Genomic DNA, 22,883 nt, shown 5'->3' with positions numbered 1-22,883 from the left:
ACATCCTCACCTCAGCCGCCACCATAACCAAGAAGTCAATACGACCTAGATAGGCATTAGCAGGACAAGGACAACACCATGTATGTATGTTGATTATAGGGTGTCATATTATGTATATAAGTAGTTGTTTATGGGGATGGGGACCCTAATGGGGCCCCGTTCCCCAGTGGGGCATGGGTATGGGGAAATTTCATCCCCAGTCATGTAAACGGGGATGGGGATGGGATGGCAGGGAATAGATGGGGATGGGGATGTTGTAGGTATCCCCATAGGGGATTGTCCCCATTGCCATCCCTACCGGCAAGTCACTTTACCCGTACGGTAATGCATAATCCCGTGACCAAACACTTGGTCACATTGAGCTCATTATGATGATGCATTACCAAGTGGGCCCAGAGATATCTCTCCGTCATACGGAGTGACAAATCCTAGTCTCGATCCGTGTCAACCCAACAGATACTTTCGGGGATACCTGTAGTATACCTTTATAGTCACCCAGTTACGTTGTGACGTTTGGCACACCCAAAGCACTCCTACGGCATCCGGGGATTACACGATCTCGTGGTCTAAGGAAATGATACTTGACATTGGAAAAGCTCCAGCGAACGAACTACACGATCTTGTGCTATACTTAGGATTGGGTCTTGTCCATCACATCATTCTCCTAATGATGTGATCCCGTTATCAATGACATCCAATGTCCATAGTCAGGAAACCATGACTATCTGTTGATCAACGAGCTAGTCAACTAGAGGCTCACTAGGGACATGTTATGGTCTATGTATTCACACATGTATTATGATTTCCGGATAACATAATTATAGCATGAATAATAGACAATTATCATGAACAAGGAAACATAATAATAATCAATTTATTATTGCCTCTAGGGCATATTTCCAACAATAATCCCGTAACTCTGAGAGAATCACTTTGATATTGCCATTGATGACTAATGAATGCATGAAATGGCGATATCCTTTGTTAAATATGTTTCCATAGGAAATGAACCAAAAGAAGGAAGAAAATTATCGTGCATATGGAAATACCAAGTGTGGGAACCAAGCCAAGTCAATTGGGGATGCACCAAAGGGAACAAAGTGATCGATGACGTCTGGTACGACCACGGCCGGTCGTAGTGCCGGCCGTACCAGCTGCCATGAGCACCGTGACGATCATCCAAACACACTTTGTACAGTGGGTCAAGCCTAATTCCGGGGGGGGGGGGGGGGGGGGGATCAAGAAATGGTGCAGAAAGCCAAAACACCACCAGAAGCCATTCACAAGCCCTAGCCGTCGCCATGAAGGCACGATCTTTTCAGATTGTTGTAGCTTACATTGCCTTAACTAATTCGTGGATCCAAGCGAAGCAAATGTGCAATACACGGAGAGCGGAGGGAGGACTCTCACTTGAAGCTAATCTTACATACATTTTCTTTGAAAAGGACTTCAACTACTATTTGAAGATACATACGCCAACTCAAAAAAGAAGAAGATACATGCCATGTACTCACAAAAAATATCTTTGATCGAATATGGTATCTTGTGCATTTCTAAAAGGGCAGGACAAAGCGCAAAGGGTCATTGTGAGAGAGGTGCCACCCTTATCCCTAGCTCTCTCACAGAAGCTTTTTCTTCTATACTTCTTATGCTTTTTCGGGTTCAAATATTCGCGCCCATCACATCGCACAATAATAATAGAAAATATGTGAGGACAACTTGGATACTCTTCATTGCTTAGATTAACCATGACGGGAGTTTAAGGTCTGACTAAGTTACTTGTTTCAGCTGCAGGCTTTGCACTAGGAAAATAATATGCTAGTACGACGCAGTCCTTTGGAGGTTTGAATAGTTTTGATTGCTATGGCTGATTAATTAATTTTGTTAACCGGAGATCTGATTGCAGAATAAACTGGATTGTGCCATTTGTCACACTCGTGGGCACATCGTTCGAATATTTCATTTTTTTTAAGCATCAGTACAGACACAAGCGCTCATATACACGCGCATACACTCATTTCTATGAAAGCGCACACACACACCCTATCCCTATGAGCACCTCCGAGAGACTGAGCCGACATATTATCTTGAGATTTACGAAGTCACCGTGGGCGCTTGAATCCTGGTGGGTTGGGGATATCACTGTCCACCTAACCAACTCAACCACAAGTTGATTCGCGCTCGAATATTTCATTAAAGTGTAACAAAAGATAATAACTGGAACCGCTCGTACAATATTTTTCGTGTAAAAAGGGAATCATGATGACCGTATTAGTCTGTAGGTGATTAAGAAGAGTAGCAGCATTTATCAGAAGGCAGATTAACTTGTGTACTCCCGTCGAGAATACATCCATCTTCACCATTGCACCGCGCCGTGGAGGTGGCCAGCGAACTCCCTTTCGCCTCCGGCGCCGTTCTTCCCGCGATCGCCACCGAAGGCAGCCTCGAAATCAATCCCCCTTGCACCCTCCCCGCCGCCGTACGCCCTCCGTCCATGCGCCGCACCCGGCGCCGCGTAGAACGTTGTCCCGGTCCCGGGGTTGAACCCCATGTTGACGCCCATCATGAGCCCGACGTGCGCGTCGTGGCCGCCCACGTCGCCGTCCTGGACGCCGCGGTCGCCAGCCCCGTGCGTGTACTGCGGCGCCAGGGCGTCGCCGGCGGCAGAGAGGGAGGAATGCGCGTCGTCGTCGCCGAGCCGCGAGCCGCCGACCACGGCGGCCTTCTCGCCCTCGACCTCGCGGTAGCGGTTGAGGTAGGCCTTGAGCGGCGCGACGTAGACCTCGAAGCCGAGCGTGGTCATGGCCCAGAGCAGGTCGTCGCCGTTGATGGTCTTGCGCTTCTCCCGCTGGCACTTGTCGGAGGCCTCGCCGGTGACGAAGCTGATGAACTCGGACACGCACTCCTGCACCGTCTCCTTGGCCTCCTTGGAGATCTTGGCGTTGGCCGGGAGGGAGCGCTTCATGATGCGGCTAACGTTGGCGATCGGGAGGAACCGGTCCTGCTCCTTGGCCGGCGAGTCGCCCCCGCCGTTGTCCGACGACGGGCTGCCCACCGGGCTCAGCAGGTGGCTCTGCTGCTGCCCGTAGCTCTTCCTGCTCTTCATGTCTACGCTAGCTGCCCGTCTTCTGCTCAAAAAAATGTCCAGGCTAGCTAGCAGCAGCAGCAGTAGTAGTACCGGCAGTAGGCGAGTGAGAGGATGAGTTGAGGAGGTATCGAGCGGGGCGATCTCCATTTAAAGATGGAGAGATGCGAGTGGGAGGACGGCATCGATGCGGACGGATGCAATTCTGGCTTTAGCTTACAAGAAAAGTATGATTAGATGAGCTAGACTTTGTCTAAGGCATCAGGTACCTTATTTCCCTGCTCAAAATTAAAGTCCAGCTGCATTCCCTTGACATACTACGTTCGCTTTGATGGCTGTGTGCATCGCTGGATGCAGAGTTCGGAGGTAATACTGCTTTCTGGAAAAAAAAAACTATGTTCGCTTTGAGATTTGTGCAGCCATAACACAAAATCATATATCCTCATAGCTCCTTCCCCCTCCCCTTCGTCGGACCATAGTCGTAAATAGGCAGAAAATCAGCGAAAAAATCATTCAACTAGTGCTCCGAAATTCCGAAAAACATTCCATTACACAGTTCGCATGAGGTTGTGCCACCACCCATGTCACCTCAGGAAATGGTATCAACGAAGAGTTGAGGTTCCTAGGCCAATGGCAAGGCATAATACATTAGTGGAACCAATGAGGGACAACCTTTTTTACCTAAAAAAGAGGGAATCATCCCTCTCGTATTTTGGCTTCTTCTTTTTTTTTTTGCTTCACATACAAAAGAAATCTAAACACTTAATTAAAGACAATATTTGAATAGGAATAATATATGCTATATTTTATTCTGCTGGGATGAGCAAGTAATCTACTAACCAATCTCCTTTACTGTTACTGACGACTTAGTACCCATAGTCGTTCAAGTTGGGTTTAATCTCACATGAGTTATGAGAGGAGGCAGAGCATGACTTATAAGGACGGGGGTGTTTGGATCCCATCGGGCTAGTCTTTTAAGGCCTCTCATAGGCCGTTGTTGCTCTCCGATTGTGCATGGTTGGTGGGATAAGACAATCGTGTATCTGGCCCATGACACATGTGAGTTGAAAACGCTCGTTAGCGGATGGGATGGCACTAAGAGGTCGGTTATGGTTCACTCATAATAAATCGCCCATGTAAAAAAGAAAAAACCTATACAATGTCTTTCTTAAAAAAATCACTTCCCAATGTTATTTTGCACCTTGAACTAAATCATGCTGCCACCGCTTCTCTCACAAGCAAAGATCAAGCACATGATGGGAGAATTTAGGAAAGTAATTGCACACGACAGATGGGGTCAAGGACAAATCTTTCTTTATAAAGGAAGTGTATTTAGCTATAACGGGATGATATCAGTGACACGTAGCCTATACAACAATACGATATCAAGAGTTATGTAAGACATAGTGGATGCACAAAACTAAATTATCAAAAAGGAAAAGAGAAAACTTCAATGATGATCCATGGCAAACATCCACACCGACCAACCATAATACTAGGACCGTGAGAAAAGTTCTCCAAAACCAACGCCTCCAATACAAACATGGAAGCATCAAAGAACCCAATGAGACCAGACTCATATGGTATGGACAACGCAACATTCTCGTCTTCATCCTCACCAAGCTCTGCATCCACGTCCTCTACCACACCGCAATGTCCTCATTGTCTACCACCACACCCAAAAAAGTGTTCCACTATTGCACCGCTTCTTTCCCAATTGCCCCTCCTGGATCGAGCCATCTTTTTTGTAGAGTAAGAAATTGCTTGCCATGTATGTTAATTTATGCTTATTTAAATTGTCTTATGTGTTATATTTTTTTCACTTCAAGTGTTTGCAGATAAAGTACCACCGAGCATGCAAACCGTGGGAAATTGTGATCTTTAGTCAATGGCAATTGTGGTTTTCCATGCCACAATTTAAATTGGGTCCATCCATTAATTAAAATTTTGAAGAACATTTGTTTCCAGAACAAGGTTGCACTCTAAGTTATTGGAATCAGGAAGCCTCCTGCAGCTGATTGTATATGGTGCATTGAGAGAACATATAAGGTTATCCTAGCATTTGGGGTTCTCCTAGTACTATAAGATTGAAAAATTGCCCCTAATGAGTTCCAAAATGTTATATAAATAAACAAGCACATATAATGCGCTTGCATCTACCATCACATAAATATGGTTACGCTTCATGTTCGCTAAATGAAAATTAGAAAATTAACCTTGGTAGAGGTAAACGATGGAAATCATCCAAATTTGAATTTGTTATGGTTCACACTAAAGTTTGTAGTTTTCATTTTTGAAGACTTGTATGAAATTTGGTAGGCAGTTGGCCAGTGACTAGGCTACAATTGTGATGGAGATGATATTAGAATGAGAGGGGTGCGCCAACAAGCTACATCCGTCAAGAGGTTCTCAAACTGCCATTGGAAAATATGTTGATTTTCTAATTTTTGTAAGATTATACGTTCTTTACCTTTTTCTATGGATTTATTTGCTAATTACATATTGCTCTTTTGCAAATATTATGCCTGGACTAATAGGAGCATCCACTATATAACAATGATGTAACCAACATCTTTTTGTTCACAACAACACACATGCATTCAGCTAGTTAATCTACAGAAGAAGTTTCTAAACAATAGCAAGTATTTAAATGAAAGAAAAAGTGTTAGTCCTGCTCCTAAATTTCCAAGTAATATATATTCAAACAACGCTATGGCTTCTTCCATTAATTTAGCTAGATGCCTCCAACTTATTTTGTCAACCCAAAGGGTAGGAATTCCCGCATTTCATGATAAGAACATATAGTTGCTTTGCTAATTAGAAAAGTAGGATTTTTTTGAATAACAGGGCATCGTGCACCATCTGTTTACCAAACAATAGAACACACACAATTCAAACTCAATACACACCAACGGAAGTGACGAAACATCAAACTCATCCTTATTGTCATCACCCGCCGCGCATGCGAGGCAAAGGCTCTGACTCCACTACACATTCGAGGCCAAACCCCACGGCAGGGGAAACATGTCCAAGACGACGTTGCGACAAGTTATCGACCACATATGCATTGTAGCTGCTCCAACTTTGATGAGAATAAAAGCTGACAAGCTACACTGAGAAGCACACCCACTTCCATCAAAGTCATGCAATATTTATTGTTCATCGTTGCCATGCAAGATGTCCTTCCAACAATGGATATAGGGTCACCTCCTCGATGTCTACCCACGACCATTAACCGGTACCCCTATTGATCCACTGAGCACCCAATGACCGGTGCCCGACTAATTAAGGGGGCACTTGATGCACTTACAATCTGCCCCTTTTGGTGATTGATGACAAACTGGTTAAATTTTCAACGGGGATAAATAATGGAAGTGTAAGAACAGAGTATGAAGATTTTGATTACATGATATAGAGGAACTCCCCCTGAAGATGCGCATATTGATGAATTTGCTTTGGGTTGCAAATGCACATGACAAATTGAAATTGTGGAGATCTCCCCCTATATCTTGGAATCCAATCATGCATGATCATAGGGTATGAAGAAATTCAATGCATGGCGAAAATTGGTGTCTGATGAAATACATCGTGCATGCACATATATATATTGCGTTGAGGATAAAGCTTGCATATAAAGTGTTCAAAAGAGTCATACCACCAACAATATTTAAGTTACAACTCATCATAGAACTCATCAGGAAAAAAAAGCAAGAGTTGCAACTTAAGCAAGAAACAACCCGATATAATGATAGATCCACTTGAAGACTAACTCCAAGAAGGAAACACGACGTGGAAGCGTCATCAACGGCTAGCCCAGGCGAGCCTACATTTGAGATTCGCCTCTGGGATAACAAAGGAGAGATAGATGCAACCCAAAGTGACGCCTTCATGAGATGAATGGCGTCTACGCCAATGTTGGCATTGTCGGTTTTGTCTTTCGCATTGTTTTTTTGTGTCCACATTTACTTGATGTTTAGTGCTCTATTCTAGAAATTTGTAACACCTAACTCGGACTCCATTGGCTCCTTACCTTGAGATAGTATAAGAACATAGAAGGTACATTTTATTTTTTAAATGCGAGTTAACCTCATTTTAAGCATCCTTGAATGAAGGAGAATTAGTTACAAAGGAAACCACAAAGCATAGCGGATTGTGTGATAGCATCGCTTATTAGGGATGATAGACTACTCATATCAATAAGGAATTCCTTCTTTTCCGGAAGCTCATTCGGATAGAACTCCAAAGTTAAACGTGCTCAGCTTGGAGTAGTTTCAGGATGGGTGACCGACCGGGAAGTTGCTCCTGGGTGCGCACGAGTGAGGACAAAGTGCGCAGAAAAGACTAGTATTAATCTGTGGGGCCAGTCTAGATCCCGCCAGGAGTGACGACCATCGGCGGGTATGTCCGGAGCGTTACAAGTTGGTATCAGAGCCGACCCACGGATGTTTGCAGACAGGTGCGCGGTCATGTTGTTCATGACGTTTGTGACTCGTCGTGGCACACGGCATGACATATGTACCGGACTGATGCACAGACGTATGTGCCAAGAGGGAACGTTCCTATGGCCCGACGAGGACGTCGGTTCCTCTGAGTGGGGGTGTATGTGATAGCCTGTCTTATTAGGAATGATAGACTACTCATATCAATAAGGAATTCCTTCTTTTTCGGAAATCCATTCGGACAGAACCTCAAAGTTAAGTGTGCTTAGCTTGGAGTAGTTTCAGGATGGGTGACCGATCGGAAAGTTGCTTCCGGGTGCGCACAAGTGAGGACAAAGTGCGCAGAAAAGACTAGTATTGATCTGTGGGGCCAGTCTAGATCCCGCCAGGAGTGACGACCATCGACAGGTATGTCCGGGGCGTTAGAGGTTGCCAGACTTGCGAAACTTAAGAGATCAACATCAAGAAGAGCTTTTCATAAAAGCATTTTTTTACCTCCACGAAGACAAAGTAGAAGGCCCTTTTTCACTCTTCCACAACCCAGATGTTGCCAACCATTTCACAGAGCTAGCTTGGGACGCTGCACTTTGTGTCACATCTGTCATCAAGGCACTAAATCTACCACCACACGCATGGAAGAGCCAGCCACAACGCCTTTGGTCACCCACCACCCAGCCTCGTGTTGCAGCCCTACTGCCCAGTGGTGGAGGCACCTCCTAGCTAGTCTCGGTGGCTTACCGGGCTCAATGGAGAAACCATAACGATAATTTAGTATTGGATGGAGATTTTGAGAGTAATATCCATGAAATAATGATCTACAATTTGGTGTCATAATGTTTTTCCTAGGCTCACTTAGTTGGTTGGCTCCATCCTATAGGTGCCCCTTTGTAGGATCTATAGTTGCCCTCAACTATGCCAACCGTATGCCACCGCCTGAGATGACACGGACGATAACAATGAAGCCCACCGTGCTAGATGTGAAGAAGGAAGGCCCCACCACCATCTTTGTCCACCACAGGCTTTGCCTCGCAGTTCTTACTTGTGGCAAGGAGGAGAGGTGGCATGTGGCAGAGAAGGAGACAAGGAAAGTGACAACTTTTAGCTGTCTGTGACACCCATAAATGATTCCAACTTAAATCAACTTTTTTTCATGTGTGTTAGGAATAACTATAGCTCTGTTTTAATTTTTGGACTGTATATATTTACATGTGTCATAACTTCCAATTAACCTCACTACCTTTTGGATTAACATCCAATCATCATCCTCTCCACATCACTCTACATATGATATACATAATAAAGATCGCGGTAGGTACAGTTAAACTTAAATGTTTTCTATAGTAATGTGCAAAGTTTAGCCCCTAAGGTTTACATACAAACTTGGGAGTTAGCAAAGCTGCTATATTTTTACACACATGTCGCTGAGGCACGATCTATATAAGATTGGTGTAGCTTACATAGCTAGAGAGGAGTTGTGACAGGGGAATGCAGATTATGGTCCGTCAGTCTGCCTCGCGATTCGGAAACTGGGGTGGTTGATGCATGTGGTTTGACCCTTAATTATCTTAGATGAGGTCCATGCATGGCAGCTTTTCGCAGCTTTTGGAGCTCCACCCATCCAACCTTGCATGCTTTTACTATTCGGATTCCTTGCGACCAGGGATTTGAAAGAATACCACTTTTGAACACATTTTGATAAATATTATAAACTTCAACAAGTTTCAACTATTAAAACTTAATAAAACCAATGATGAATTCAACAAGTTTGAAATACTAAAACGTAAACCCCGCACTCTAAACCCTAAGCCCTAAGCCCTAAACCTTAAACCCTAAAACCCCCCAAAAATGGATCTTGGTAAAAGCTAGTGAAACTTGGTAAAACTTAATATTATGACTATCAAGTTTTAATATTTGAAACTTGGTGAAGTATTTAAAAGTTATCAAAACATGTTCAAAAGTGGTATTCTTTCAAAGCCCCCATCGCAAGGAATACGAATATGCAAACGAAACACAAATTATACTTTTGGTTCAAAAGATATAATAAATTCAAATTTAAAGTCAAAAAGAAAAGCATGAGTAGTGGGATGGGTGGAACTGCAAAAGGCTATCATGCATGGACCCCATATGCAAGAATTAAGAACTAATCGCATAAATGAGTTTACGAATCACGAAGCAATCGTGTGGCCACCAAGGAGCTTGCTTCCACACCTAGGTGCCGTAGCGAATTTCCGCATACATAGCGTTCGTCGATTCATGCATCCAAGCCAATGTGTAATATATCAAGAGCGGATGGATGACTATCACTTGAAACTACTATCTGAAGATACACTCCTTGTATTTGTCTAGTGATTGGATTCCAAAAAATATCTTTATTGAATATGGTATCCTGTGTATTTGTAAAGGGCGGACAAAGTGCAAAGGGTCGTGTTGTGAGAGATGCACTCTTATCCCTAGGTCTCTCGAAAAAGTTTTTCTTCTTCTTCTTTTTCTCTTTGGGTTGAAATATTCTCTCCATCACATCGCACAATAATAAAGAAGAATATGTGGCGACAAGTTGGATACCAATGAGTGATTAGATTAACCATATCGGGAGCTTATGATCTGATTATGTTACCTGTTTCAGCAGCAGGCTTTGCATTAGGAAATTAATATCCCAGTACGCGCAGTCCTTTGGAGGTTTGAATGGGGAACGGCTGATTAATTAGTTTTATTAACAGGAGATTTGATTGTCGAATAAACTGGATTGTGCCATTTGTCACACTCGTGGGCACACACTGCCGTGACTGCTTGTTTTTAAGTGTTTAGACGCCTCTTCTGGGTTATTGGAATTTAGGGCAATTATATTCTTTATTAATCTAAAAAGACCTGAGAGAGACCACGACATACTTGTTCGAACTTGATTTCAACTTAACTCGCCGTTAGGTGGGAGACCTGTTCATGGTAGCCGGCTTGTACCCGAAGTATATTACAAAAAGAAGTCATTTTCATTTGCAGAAATTAATATGAATCAACAGCATGGCAGTCACCTAAAAACTGGTTATCCCTAATTTCTAAATGAGCCGGTGCCGTCAGAGAACGATTAGCAGATTTGAAACTGAGGATAGCCCATGAACCAAACACAACCTTAATGTCTTATCGCCCACACATCTCCTTCATCGTCTCAATCAACAGCATGGCAGCCGCCTAAAAACTGGTTATCCATAATGGCTACAGGAGCTGGTGCTATTTGAGAATGATTAGTGGATTGGAATTGAGGATAGCCGAAGAACAAACACCACGGCCCCGTGTCGCCTAGGGTAGGCGACTCAGGCGGCAGCCCCCAACCGCGCCACCGTCGGCCCCTTCTTCTCCAGCTAATCCCCTCACCGTCGCCGGAGGCCACAACCGGGCGAAGCCCGCGTCATGGCGGCGCCGGCGGGGTCTTCCCCCCGTGGCGCGGCTCTCCTCTCCCGCGGGGCCCCGCGGCTGGCGGCCCGCCTGTGGCTCGGATCCATGGCGGCGGCCATGGCTGGTGGCACGTGGCGCTGCTTGGCGGCGGGCGGCGCCGGCGTGGTCAGGTGGGCCACTTCCCTGGCTATGTGGATGGCGGGGAGGTGGTGGGCTTCGGCTGCGGCGGCGGTTCCTCGCTGCATGTTGGTGGCCATGGTGATGTTCGTCCTCGACCCTGATCTACTCCGATCTGCAGCGGATCCGGCCCTTGGTGGCTTCGGTCACCGTTCTTGGGTGCTGGCCTTGCAGATCCGGTGGCTGGAAGGGTTCCGGGGGAATCTCTTGGCCGGCGTGGCGGCCACTCCGATGGCAGTGCCTTTGGGTGTTGCTTCCCTCGTTGGAGGCTTCGGAGAGGATCTCCTTCCTTCCACCCCTCCCAGGAGCTCAGGTGAAAACCTCAGACCCCCCTGTTCCAAGCGACGATGACACCACGGTGGCGTGCTCCTTCCTGAAGGCGTTGCTCGGGGGCTGCTCAAGCGGCGGTGGAAGTGGTGGCGGTTCGGTGTCGACACATGCATTCTGGTCAGCTTCATCTTGGAGGCTGCGGCGACGTAGGCGACGCTCGTCTGGTGGAGCTACTGCCGATGGTCAAGGCATCGTTGGCAGTCTGCGCCATCAGGTTCGGGGTGCTCAGGGGGAAACCCTAGATCTGGGTCTTCCGGATCAGATGATGATGGCGTTCTATCGCTTTCCCTTCTGGGGCATCGTCTTGGAGCAAGTGCTGGCTGGAGGGATGGTGGAGCGGTGTTTCATCCCAAACTTTGATGGCGGCGGAGATCGATGGCATGGCGCTGTGGAGACTCGGCGTCCGACGTGCGGAGATGGGCTCGCGCAGGAGGAGGTTGCTGTCTGGCGTCATGGTGATGCCGATGGCAGAGTGGCCAGACAAGGTAGAGGCCTCAATATGATCTGAAGACCTGTGGAAGATGGCGGCGACGACACACGAGTGCGTCTGACCGGATTGTGCCCCAGACCCGGTATGTGGCTCGGCTGGGGCTTCCGAATGAGTTTCGGCTTTCGGCTTTTGATGTTAGGCTTAGGTGAGTGGTTTGGGTAGTGGCCCAGCTAGCACTCCTTCATCATTTTGGATAAGAGTAGCGGCATATGTTGCCAAGATGGTGGATTCAGGCACATTGTTGTAATACTTTGTAAGGTCCTCGAAAATAATCAATAAAGTGGCCGTATGCATCTCCCAGATGCAGAGGCCGGGAGTCATTCTCCTTTTCTAAAAAAAACACGACCACCTTTTTTTTAGATAAAGAAAAGTATCTTATCGCCCACACATCTCCTTCGTCATCTAAATGCAGCCACCTAAAAATTACTCCCGCCATCTTATAATATAAGAGAGTTTTAAACATTAACTAAAATAAAAAAAACACTCTTATAGACAGAGGGAATAGTTAATACTACAAGAGTTAGTGCTATCAGAGAACGATTAGCAGATTTGGAACTGAGGATTGCAAATGAACCAAACACAACCTCGATTTGATTGTGACGTCTGAAGTGGGCGTTGGGCTTAAATCGATTTTTTTATCAATTCAGTTAGTCCGCATCAACAATTAAAATTCACACAAAAATCAATCAACCGAAAATTTGCTTAACCGTATATGTGGTTCGGTTTTCCGTTTAAACAGAGCTACCCCGAACCAAGTTTGAAGGAAGAGGGAGAGGAGTGAAATTTTGACAACAAGGGACAAGACAATCCCGAGATGGTATGTGCGCTAGGCAAAAATCGAAACTGTGGCTTCCACAGAACCTGCTCATGTCGTCGGTTGGGGCAGCTGAGCACGACTGGCGGCGCCGACGGCTGCCAGAGCTTCTAGCGGCGACACTAGGTTAGGCCGTTGTTGTGTTTCTTTGGTGATATTGGTTAGCGGGTGCCAGAACTTCTAACAGCCCAATATCACCAGGCCGTTGTCGTGTTTCTTTGGTGATATTGGGCTGGCAGGTCATTTTTTGTCTATAGTCCACTCACGTGCCTCTCATCTAGTGGGCCTTAGTTTTTTTTCACCGTCGGTTGTGTTTCTCTATTTTCTTTGCACAAGTCTGTGCAACGACTTAACTCTAGTCCTTCTCATTTTTTGTAAACTTTCATTTGACTCTCAGTATTTTTTTTCTGTTTTCCATTTTATTTATTTTTTTGATTAATTTTTCCTATTTCATTATTTGTTTTCAATTGTGAATTAGTTTTAAATTCATGGTTTTTTGTTTTTATTTGTAATTTTATTTTCTCCTTTTTTATTTTTTCATTTTTCCTTTCTTTCTTTATTTGTTTGTTTAAAATTCATGAACTTATTTTCACTCTGTCATATGTTCGCTTTGAATGTCGTGCAAATCTTGATCGCTGGTTATTTTTGTCATGCGCGCTATGTGTCGTGTCGTGTGATTGGTGTCTACTTGTCGACATGTTCGCGCATGCGTCTTTTGTTAGGGCGTTTTCGCCACACGATCTGGGGTCTCGTTTTGGATTGGTTTGCTAATTCTCATCTAAATGAGAGTTAACAATGTTTTATCTAACTCATATACTGTTAGATACATGTGTTTCTGAGTCGTGCTTGTTGTTATTGTGTCGTGTTTTCTGTTTATCATTCGTGAATCAGTGACGTCAGTTATGATATTTTTCTAGTGGACCGTTATTATGTTTTGTGTATTGGTTTTTTCTCCATGGACTTAGTTCTTTTGGAGGGCCACGTGTATTTTTATTCCTTCTTTTATTTTTCAAGTTTGATCGTGTAGCTAGATTTTTTCTTTCAGATTTCGAAAATCAATCTAGATGAAATTTTAGCTCATCTAAGCCTATAACTGTCCGATTTGTTTGTCTTAATGTTAGTACCAGCCAAACATGCGCGTTTGTGTTCACTCATCAATTTTTTGTCACGCATCCTCTCGTCTCGTTTGTTTTGTGTCATCATGTTCTCGCATTTCTTTCCACATGGACCCGTATATGTCATCGTTTAGGGGTTTGACTATGAAGTTTATCCCCATCTTCTCACTGACTTACCTTTGACCCCTGTTATTTTGCCTGTGTTTTATTTTACATCCTAGTTATGGGTCCACACTTGACATGCAACTGGCCTATAATTTGTTTCATCCTAGTTACAAGTCAGACCTTAACTCACAACTAGGCTCGTAATTTCGTAGTTGTTCCAGCTGTCCACCCTCGACTAACAACTAGGCTCATAGTTTTCCCAATTCCAAACGCTCTATCTTCTGCCTTGCTTGTCGCTATTTTTTTGTGTGTATCCTGTTATTGGCCTAAGCATGTTTGGCTTCGCTTTTGCCCCATCAACTCGTGAGGGAGGCTTGACCATTTTTTGTCCAAGTTGCAAGTCCACCCACGACTCGCAACTGGAACTCGGTCATTTTGTTCCAGTTGCAAGTCCACTCTCAACTCGCAACTAGGATCTGACCATTTTTTGTCCTAGTTGTAAGTATGTTCTTGACTCGCAACTAGGACCTAGCATTTTTTTTGTCCCAGTTGCAAGTCCACCGTCGACTCGCAACTGGGGCTCAACCTTTTCTCCTAGTTGCAAGTCCATCGTCGACTCGCAACTAGGGCTCGATCTTTTTTCGTCCCAGTTGCAATCCCCTCGACCTGTAACTTGGACCTGACCTTTTTTTTTATCGCAGTTGCAAGTTCACCCACAACTCGCAACTCGGGGTCCGACCTTTTTTTTGTCCAAGTTGCAAGTCTATCCTTGAGTCGCAACTTGGGCCCAACATTTTTTTCCGGTTGCAATTTCACTTCCGACTCGCAACTGGGGCCCGCATTTTTTCCTCCTAATTGGAAGTCTTCCCTCAACTTGCAACTGAGGTCCGACCTTTTTTTGTCCCAGTTGAAAGTCCACCCTCGATTCGGGGCCCAATATTTTTTGTCCTAATTCAAGGTCCACTCTCGACTCACAAATACGGCGAGACTTTTCTTTTGTGCAAGTTGCAAGTCCACCCTCGACTCGCAACTCAGGTCCGACCTGTTTTGTCCAAGTTGCAGGTTCACCCTCGACTTGCAACTAGGGCCAAACTTTGTTTTCCCGAGTTGTAAGTCCGCCGTCAACTCGCAACTAGGGTTCAACCTTTTTTGTTCGAATTGCAAGTCCACCCTCGACTCCTAGCTGCGGCCCGAGTTTTTTACTCCCAATTGCAAGTCCAGTCTTGATTCGCAACTGGGGTCCGACCTTTTTGTGTCTTAGTTGCAAGTCCACCGTCGACTCGCAACTGGGGCTCAACCTTTTCTTATCCCGGTTGCAAGTCCATCTTTGACTCGCAACTGGGCCCCAACCTTTGTTGTCTCAGTTGCAAGTTTAAACAGAACTCGCAACTAGGGGCTGACCTTTTTTAGTCCCAATTGCGAGTCCACGCTTGACTTGCCACTAGGGGTCCGGCATTGTTTTGTCCCAGTTGCAAGTCTACCCTCAACAGCGAACAAACCATAGATGAGCTGACCCAAGTAGGTAGGATATGTTTTTGGTTTGGTTTTGTTTTGTTCATGGTTTTCTTTTTTTTATTTTATCATGTTTTCTTTATTGGTTTTTCTCTCCTTTTAATTTTTCTATTTTCAAAAGTTGATCTTTTTTCATTTTTCTGATTATTTTGTCTTTTTTTCATAAATTCACAAGATTTAATAAATGTTCCAAAATTCATAAATTTGTTCATTGTTCTAATATTGTTCGTGTTTATAATATTTTTTAAACAAAATGTGTTCATCTCTCACATGTTTATCTAAAAGAAAACTAATATACTTGCGAGATTATCTCCGTCGTAAGAAAAGAAGGATGCGAGCTATCGTGTAGTGTAACGCTGTAGTACGACTAGCAACAACAACAGAAAGAGATGCGAGTTGCTGTGTAGTATAGTAGTACAACTAGCAGCAACAACATGAAGGGACGCGTGCTGTCGTTTGTACTAGTACGTCGGCTAGCAACATTAGCAAGGGAGCAGCAGCAGCGGTAATCCTAGCCCATGCGAGCATGCTCAGGGTGGCCCTTTTTTTAGTCATATTGGGTGATTCTCTAAAAACAAAAATTACACTAGGCCTGGCAACAACAAAAATGAAAAACAACAAACAAATAATAAAAATCAACTAAGATGATATCATGTTAGATGTGAGATATTATCTCACATCTAGATGTGATATAGATAAATCCTAAACATAATTATATCACAATCTAAGATGACGTCATTGGTTTTTAAATTGGGAGCAAGCAACGAAGGAGTACTCCTTCGGGAGCCCCCGCAAAGGTCACCCGGCATACTCTCAGCCGCCATCATGTGTCACGCTCTAGGCGCTCTCTTCGATTTTTAATTTTTAATTTTTTCCATATGCGTTTTTGGCCTTTTAGATGATTTTTTGGGTTTTTCGACGGTCTTTCTTAGCTTTTGGTAAAAAAAATTTGCATGAAAAGCTTGTTTTTTTGCTTAAGCGAGAGGTACGGATTTGCTTTCGCGAGAGGCATGGATTTGCTTCCATGAGAGGCAAGGCCGCGCCTCTCGAAAATGAAAAAAAAACGCGTTTTTTCCGTGAAAGACACGGTCGTACCTCTTGGAAACAAGGGAAAAATGCATTTTTTTTTCCTTTCACAGGAGGAACAGTCATGTCTCTTTCAGAAAGGAAAATCGTACTCCCGATGCGGTTTTTGTCCGTCTTTTTGTGAAAAAAAAGGTCAGTCAAAACCTATCAAAATGAGACCTAATTTTGAAAATCTCGACGCGAGAAAACTAATGGTGAAGCAGTTCAAGATTTGGACGCACGGTTTACTAGATAAAACATTTTAAATAAACGGGTCTACAAAAAAAAGTAAAAATCCTAGACAAGTGACGCACATGCAATGCTCCACTTGTCGCAATGTGACAAGGGGGGAATGACCTTTGCAAAGACTGTTCTTTAATTAGTGATTTTGTTTGAAATTATATTTCACCTGCATTTGTTCTTGCTTGTTTTTCATTGTCACTTGGGGTGGGCTTTTAGTCCGACTAAAAAAAGTTAAACTTGATTACCTTTTTTTGTGAAAAGCTAAACTTGATTACTAGTACAACTTTGCACGACTTAAATCAAAATCAGTAATTAAGGAGTACTCTTTCCAAAATTCACTTTCACCATCCCAGGTTGCGAAGTATAGTAACCTGGCGGTTTTCCCTTTTTCGTAGATTTGTTTATTTAAGACGTGTTTATCTCTTAAATCATGCATCCAAATCTCATATTGATAGGTTTTGACGAACTTTTCTTCATGAAAAAACCGTGCCTCTCGCGCAAAAAAACACACGTTTTTTTTTTGTTTCTGAGTGGCACGGCCGTGCCGCTCATGAAAAAAAACCCATTATTTTTTAAATTTTCAGAGGCATGGCTATGCCTCCCGCGGAAGCAAAACCTTTAGACTCGAGGAAGGAAAAAAACGAAAACGTGTTTTTTTTGTTTTCAAGAGGTATAGTCGTGCCTCTCGCGGAAGCAAACCAGACCTCCCACAGAAGAAATTAAAAAAGAAAACATGTTTTTTCTGTTTTCGAAAGGCACGGTTGCGTCTCTCATGGAAGCAAGAAGCCTCTCGTGGAAGCAAAACCATGCCTCTCATGGAAGGATTTTTTTTTTTTTCGAAAGGCACGGACCGTGCCTCTCACAAAAGGGAAAGCACACATTTTTTCATATGAAAAAGCTTAATTTTTTTGAAAAAATGTCCTAAAGCTAAGAAAAACCGTTGGAAAACGAAAAGCTAAAGAAAAGAAAGAAAACATCTAAAAAGATGAACACGCGGAAAAATAAAAATAAAAACAAAATTCGAAGAGAGCGTCTAGAGCGCGACATTTGGCGACGGCTGAGAGTGCTCCTAGTGGGCGCGCTCTCAGCCCACCCCAAGTGATCTTTGGGAAAGCTCCTGAACAAGCACTACTCAATTAGTTGCTCTTGATTTAAATGACATTTCGTGGGGATCCATGCACGCGGCACGCTCCAGCCCGGTGCGTATCGTTTAGTTTTTCTTTTGCGATTACCCTCCAGCTTGTCTCTAGGTCACCATCATTTAGGTCAGCTTGCTCTATTCACAAACCTGAAAATATTCATGAATTTATTTATTTTCAAAAATTTGATAAATATTTGAGCATTTGAAAAAAGGGGTCTCAACTTTAAAAATATTTATCAATTAAAAAACGTTCACGAATTCTAAGAATGGTCCTGACTTTGGAAAAAAATGTTTGACCACTTAGAAAATGTTCATGAATTCAAAAAATATTCACAAATTCAGAAAATGTTCATGATTCTGTAAAATTTTCTTCAAACCTAAGAAATGTTCATATATTTATAAAAATCAAAAAATTGAAACACTTGCATTAATGTTGCATCTACTGGGACGAAATGTCCCTAGATTCCCCCATGTGTAACTGTCGAACTTGCTTAATGGTTTAAGATGTAAGAGTACTACTACTAACCAACCAAACAACCAACCGCAATGCGTCTCTTTCGTGTAAACTGAATATTTCGTAATGTGCATAAAACTTTAAAAGTGTATGCCAAACCAAACAAATTACAAATTTAATGTTCATCATATTTAGAAAAATGTTCGTTGTGCATTTAAAAAATTATCCAACATCATGAAATGTTTATTCAATATTTATGAAATGTTCATATTCTATTTTATAAAAAATGTTTGTTAATTTAAAAAGGTGCAGTCGGATCGGAACATGTGTTTTTGCGTATCAATCGTGGACTTGCAACTAAGATCAACAAAGGCGGGCCTAGTTGCATGTCGGCGTGGAGTTGAAACTGAGACAAAAGTGTCACTCCTTCCTTAGTTGTGTGTTAAGGATGGACCTGCAACTGGGACAAAAATGGGCAAAGTTCAATTGCATGTCGAGGGTGGACTTGCAACGGGGATAAAAATGGGCCAGGCCCCTAGTTGCGTAACGAGGATGAACTTGCTACTGGAGAAAAAATGGGTCGAGCCCCTAGTTATGTATTTAGGGTAGAGTTACTACTGGGACAAAAATGGGTCGGTCCCCAAATGCGTATCGAATGTTTTTGTTTGAGGCAACCGTATCGAAAGTGGAGTTGCTACTCAGAGATAATTGGTCGGGCCCCCAGTTGCGTATCAAGGGTGGACACACAACTAGGAAAAGAAGGCAGGCTCCAATTGCATGTCCGGGTGTGGAGTTGCAACTGGGACAAAAATCGGCTGGCCCCGAGTTATGTATCGAGGGTGGAGTTGCAATGGAGACAAAAATTGGTCAAGGCCCTAGTTGCATACTAAGAGTAGACTTCGAACTGAGACAAAAAAAGGTGAGCCCCCAATTGCATGTCAATGGTGTAGCTAGACTTGAAATTAAGAAGAAGAAAATGGGTTGGGCCTCAGTTGCGTAGAGTTAGAACCGGGACAAAAATGGTCACCCCCCTCCAGCTATGTGTCAATGGTGGACCTTCAACTAGGATAAAAATGGGTCAAGCCCCAGTTGCGTATCGAGTATGGAGCTGCAACTGAGACAAGAAAAAAATACGGGCACCCCACGTTAGGGGTGGAGTTGCAACTAGGATAAAGATAATCGCCCTCCCCTCCCCCAAGTTGCGTGTTGAGGATGGGCTTGCAACTAGGACAAAAAATGGATTGGGCCCGTAGTTTTGTATCGAAGGGTGGAGTTGCAACTCAGGAGGAAAATATGGGTTGTTCCCCTCGGTTACTTATCAAGGGTGGATTTACAACTGGGACAAAAAGGGTTTGTCCCCCAATTGTTTGTCAAAGGTGGACTTGCAACTAGGACAAAAATGGGTTTGTTCTCAATTGTGTGTCAAAAAGTTGGCTCTAGTAGCATGTCAAAGGTGGAGTTGCAACGGGAACAAAAAAGGTTGCCCCCTCCGCCGTTACGTGTCAAGGGTGAATTTGTAAATGCGAGAAAGATTGGTCGAGACCGGTTGTGTATCAAAGGTAGACTTGCAACTGGGAGAGAACAATTGCATGTTATGGTGAAGTAACAAATAGGGTAAAAAAGGGTCGACCCTAGTTGTGTGTCGAGATTGGACTTGTAACTGGGAAAAATATTGGCCGGGCCAATACATATCGAGCACAAGTCAGAGCATGTCTCTTCCAAAGAGACTGAGTTTTGAATATCATACTTCGAAAATAATTTTAAAAAGGCAATGAAAAGTGACATAATATGTCTCTTCCATTTCTACAACACATGCTAGATGAAAATGGGTGATAAGAGCGAGCAGGAAAAGGCCCAACAAAAATACAAACGTGCAACACGAATGGGCCAATTCTACGTCGCGACCTACAAAAATGCATTGAAACGGGCTGTCAGCGCGTTGCGATAACAAGCTTAAAATGGTGAAGCCAAATAGGCCAATAAAAGGATGTAGGACAAACAAATAGCGACCAGCGAGATGGGGATCGAACACTTGCATGAAAAGTACAGAAATTAAAATTGAAATGGGGCAAACTTAGAGGAGACATCGTTCTGCATAAAAAATGTATTCACAATTTTAGAAGGTGTTCAAAAGCTTAGAAAAATATTTCCAAAACTTACAACAAAAGATTCACATGATCTTATTCAGAAATTTGTAGAGAAAGGAAAAAATAAATAAAAGACAAAAAAGAAATAAAGTAAAAACAGACACACGAAAAGACAAAAAAATCATGTAGAGATAATAGAGAAGAGAAAGAACTAACAAGAATAAAAAAAGTTGGTAATAATTTTCAGAATGAAAATGCATTAAAACATATAGAAAACACGAAAATGCTTCAAAGAAGAAAAGAGAAATGACACCCACACGCTAGTGTTCCCCCGCCATTTCCTCTTCGTGGGTAGACTGCTCCAATTCTCCACGAACCCATAGAACAGACAACAAAAAACAAATAAATGGGTTGCCCCGCTCGGCGATGATATAACGGGCAGAGAAAAAGTAAAAAGAAGAAAAGCGGGCCGGCAAAAGAAAAACGAGAGGCGGAAGCACGCGGTAGAAACCAAACCAACTTCATATCGAGATTTGCACAAGATTTACAGCATCTAGATCCAACGGCAAAGAACTAAGAAGTGACATTGTTAAATCTCATCTAGTCCCTCTGTTCCTTTTATAAGGCCTTGAAGACATTTCAGACAACATGCAAAGAAGCCCATTTTCAGTTGTCTGAAACGTCTTACAAAAGTGAACTGAATAGAGGGAGTAGATGAGATTTAGCTAGGGTTTCGTCCTCTCGGTGGCGATCTTAGCCGCCGTTGAGATCTTGCTTGTTTCCTTCCCGGCGATCTGTCTCTAGGGTGCACCGGGGGCCTCGCGGTCCTAGGCGTACTCTGTGCTGCAAGCGCTTGGGTTAGGTTCTATCTCAACACCTGGTGGTCTCTCAAATCGGGTTAGGGTTTGAAGATGGCGGCGGAAGTTGGGGCCGGATCGGCAGCGGCTGGGGGCACCTCTTCTGCACAAGAGTTTGAGAAGTTGATGGAGGAGTTGGGACTCCATGAAGATGACATGGATGATGTAGTGGTTGATGAGGAATCCGTTCCTGTAGATGCAAATAGATGGATGGCGGTGGCACGAGTGCATATTGACAAACCCTATAGCCATGGGTGGTTTTTCAGGAACATGAGAGCTACATGGGATCTAGCACAATATGTGAATTTCAAGCCTCTGGAAGCAAATCTTTACACGATGAATTTCCAGTGCCTTGGTGATTGGGAGAGAGTTATGCGGGAGGGGCCATGGAATTTTAGAGGTAATGTCGTCATCATAACTCGATACGATGGCGTGACCCAGCCCTCCCAAGTAAAGCTAGATACACTAGATATATGGATTCAGATCCATGATGTACCGACCCTATATGCCCATCTGGAACCCTCGCTTGCTGCTAAGGTCGGAGAGGTTCTGTTTGTGGAAACATCTTCACATGACTTCACTGGGAATTTTTATCGTGCTTGGGTCAAGATCAATGTGTATAAGCCATTGAAGAATGCAGTGTCACTCATAAGGGACCAGAAGAGGCAAATTTACAGGGTGAAGTATGAACGTTTGCCGGATTGGTGCGTAGTCTGTGGCCACTTGGGCCACATCTTCAAAGAGCATGGCAACGAAATCCATCCAAACTCGGCTTTATTATTCAAAGAGTTACGTGCTACTTGGTCGATGAGAGCTGGGCGTGGTCCTGGTGGCAACCGGGGCAGACGTGGGGGCAGAAGGGGTGGTCGAAGCGGAGGAAACAGAAACGCTAGTGACAACAACAAAGATTATGGAGATGAACCAGTAGCAGAAGCCTCGTAGATGGCCGTGGATGATGCCAGCAGAAAGAGGAATGAAAGGGCCGAACTAGGCAGCAACCCCAATGCGCATGTTGTGCATAAGGGAGTGGATCACAGATCCAACGAACTTACTATTGTTCCTGTGGGAAATATCACCGCTAGTCCACCAACATCGAGGGATCCGAAGAGGACCAAAACGGGGACTGATGGCAAGGATGATCAGATCACGTCAGTGAAAAATTTGGCGGGCTCCTTCGAGGAGTGCCGCCGGGCTCAATGAGTACTTTTTATTAGAACTGTCCTAGTGTGGGCAACGCCGCGACAGTCCAAGAACTTCGCGAATTCACGAAGAAGTTTTCCCCTACCCTCTTATGTATTGTCGAAACTCAGATAGACAGATCTAGGGTAGAAGCTTTAGCTGGTACGTTGGGCTATGATAAAGCCTATGCAGTTGATAGTTGATACGTCTCCAACGTATCTATAATTTTTAATTGCTCCATGCTATATTATCTACTATTTTGGACATTATTGGGCTTTATTATCCACTTTTATATTATATTTGGGACTAACCTATTAACCGAAGGCCCAGCCCAAAATTGCTGTTTTTTGCCTGTTTTAGGGTTTCAAAGAAAAGGAATATCAAACGGAGTCCAAACGGAATG

General features: G+C 43.7%; 1 protein-coding gene across 1 annotated transcript; it reads right to left on the bottom strand.

The window, feature by feature from the left end:
* Positions 1-2,174: 2,174 nt before the first annotated feature.
* LOC125538904 (nuclear transcription factor Y subunit B-11) lies at positions 2,175-3,218 on the bottom strand. The gene has a single exon (XM_048702226.2). The coding sequence runs from the start codon at positions 3,104-3,106 to the stop codon at positions 2,357-2,359; it is 750 nt and encodes a 249-aa protein (XP_048558183.1). The 5' UTR covers positions 3,107-3,218; the 3' UTR covers positions 2,175-2,356.
* Between the last annotated feature and the right edge of the window lie 19,665 nt (positions 3,219-22,883).

The sequence above is a fragment of the Triticum urartu genome, chromosome 2A (assembly GCF_056163025.1).
Source record: "Triticum urartu cultivar PI428250 chromosome 2A, HENAU_Tu73, whole genome shotgun sequence".
Classification (NCBI taxonomy): domain Eukaryota; kingdom Viridiplantae; phylum Streptophyta; class Magnoliopsida; order Poales; family Poaceae; genus Triticum; species Triticum urartu.
The sequence above is the reverse complement of the archived record's forward strand: the minus strand, read 5'-3'. Positions and strand labels throughout refer to the sequence as shown.

What these genes read in the sequence shown, in the direction of transcription:
- LOC125538904 (XM_048702226.2), bottom strand. Translation starts at nt 3,106, where the DNA reads ATGAAGAGCAGGAAGAGCTACGGGCAGCAGCAGAGCCACCTGCTGAGC.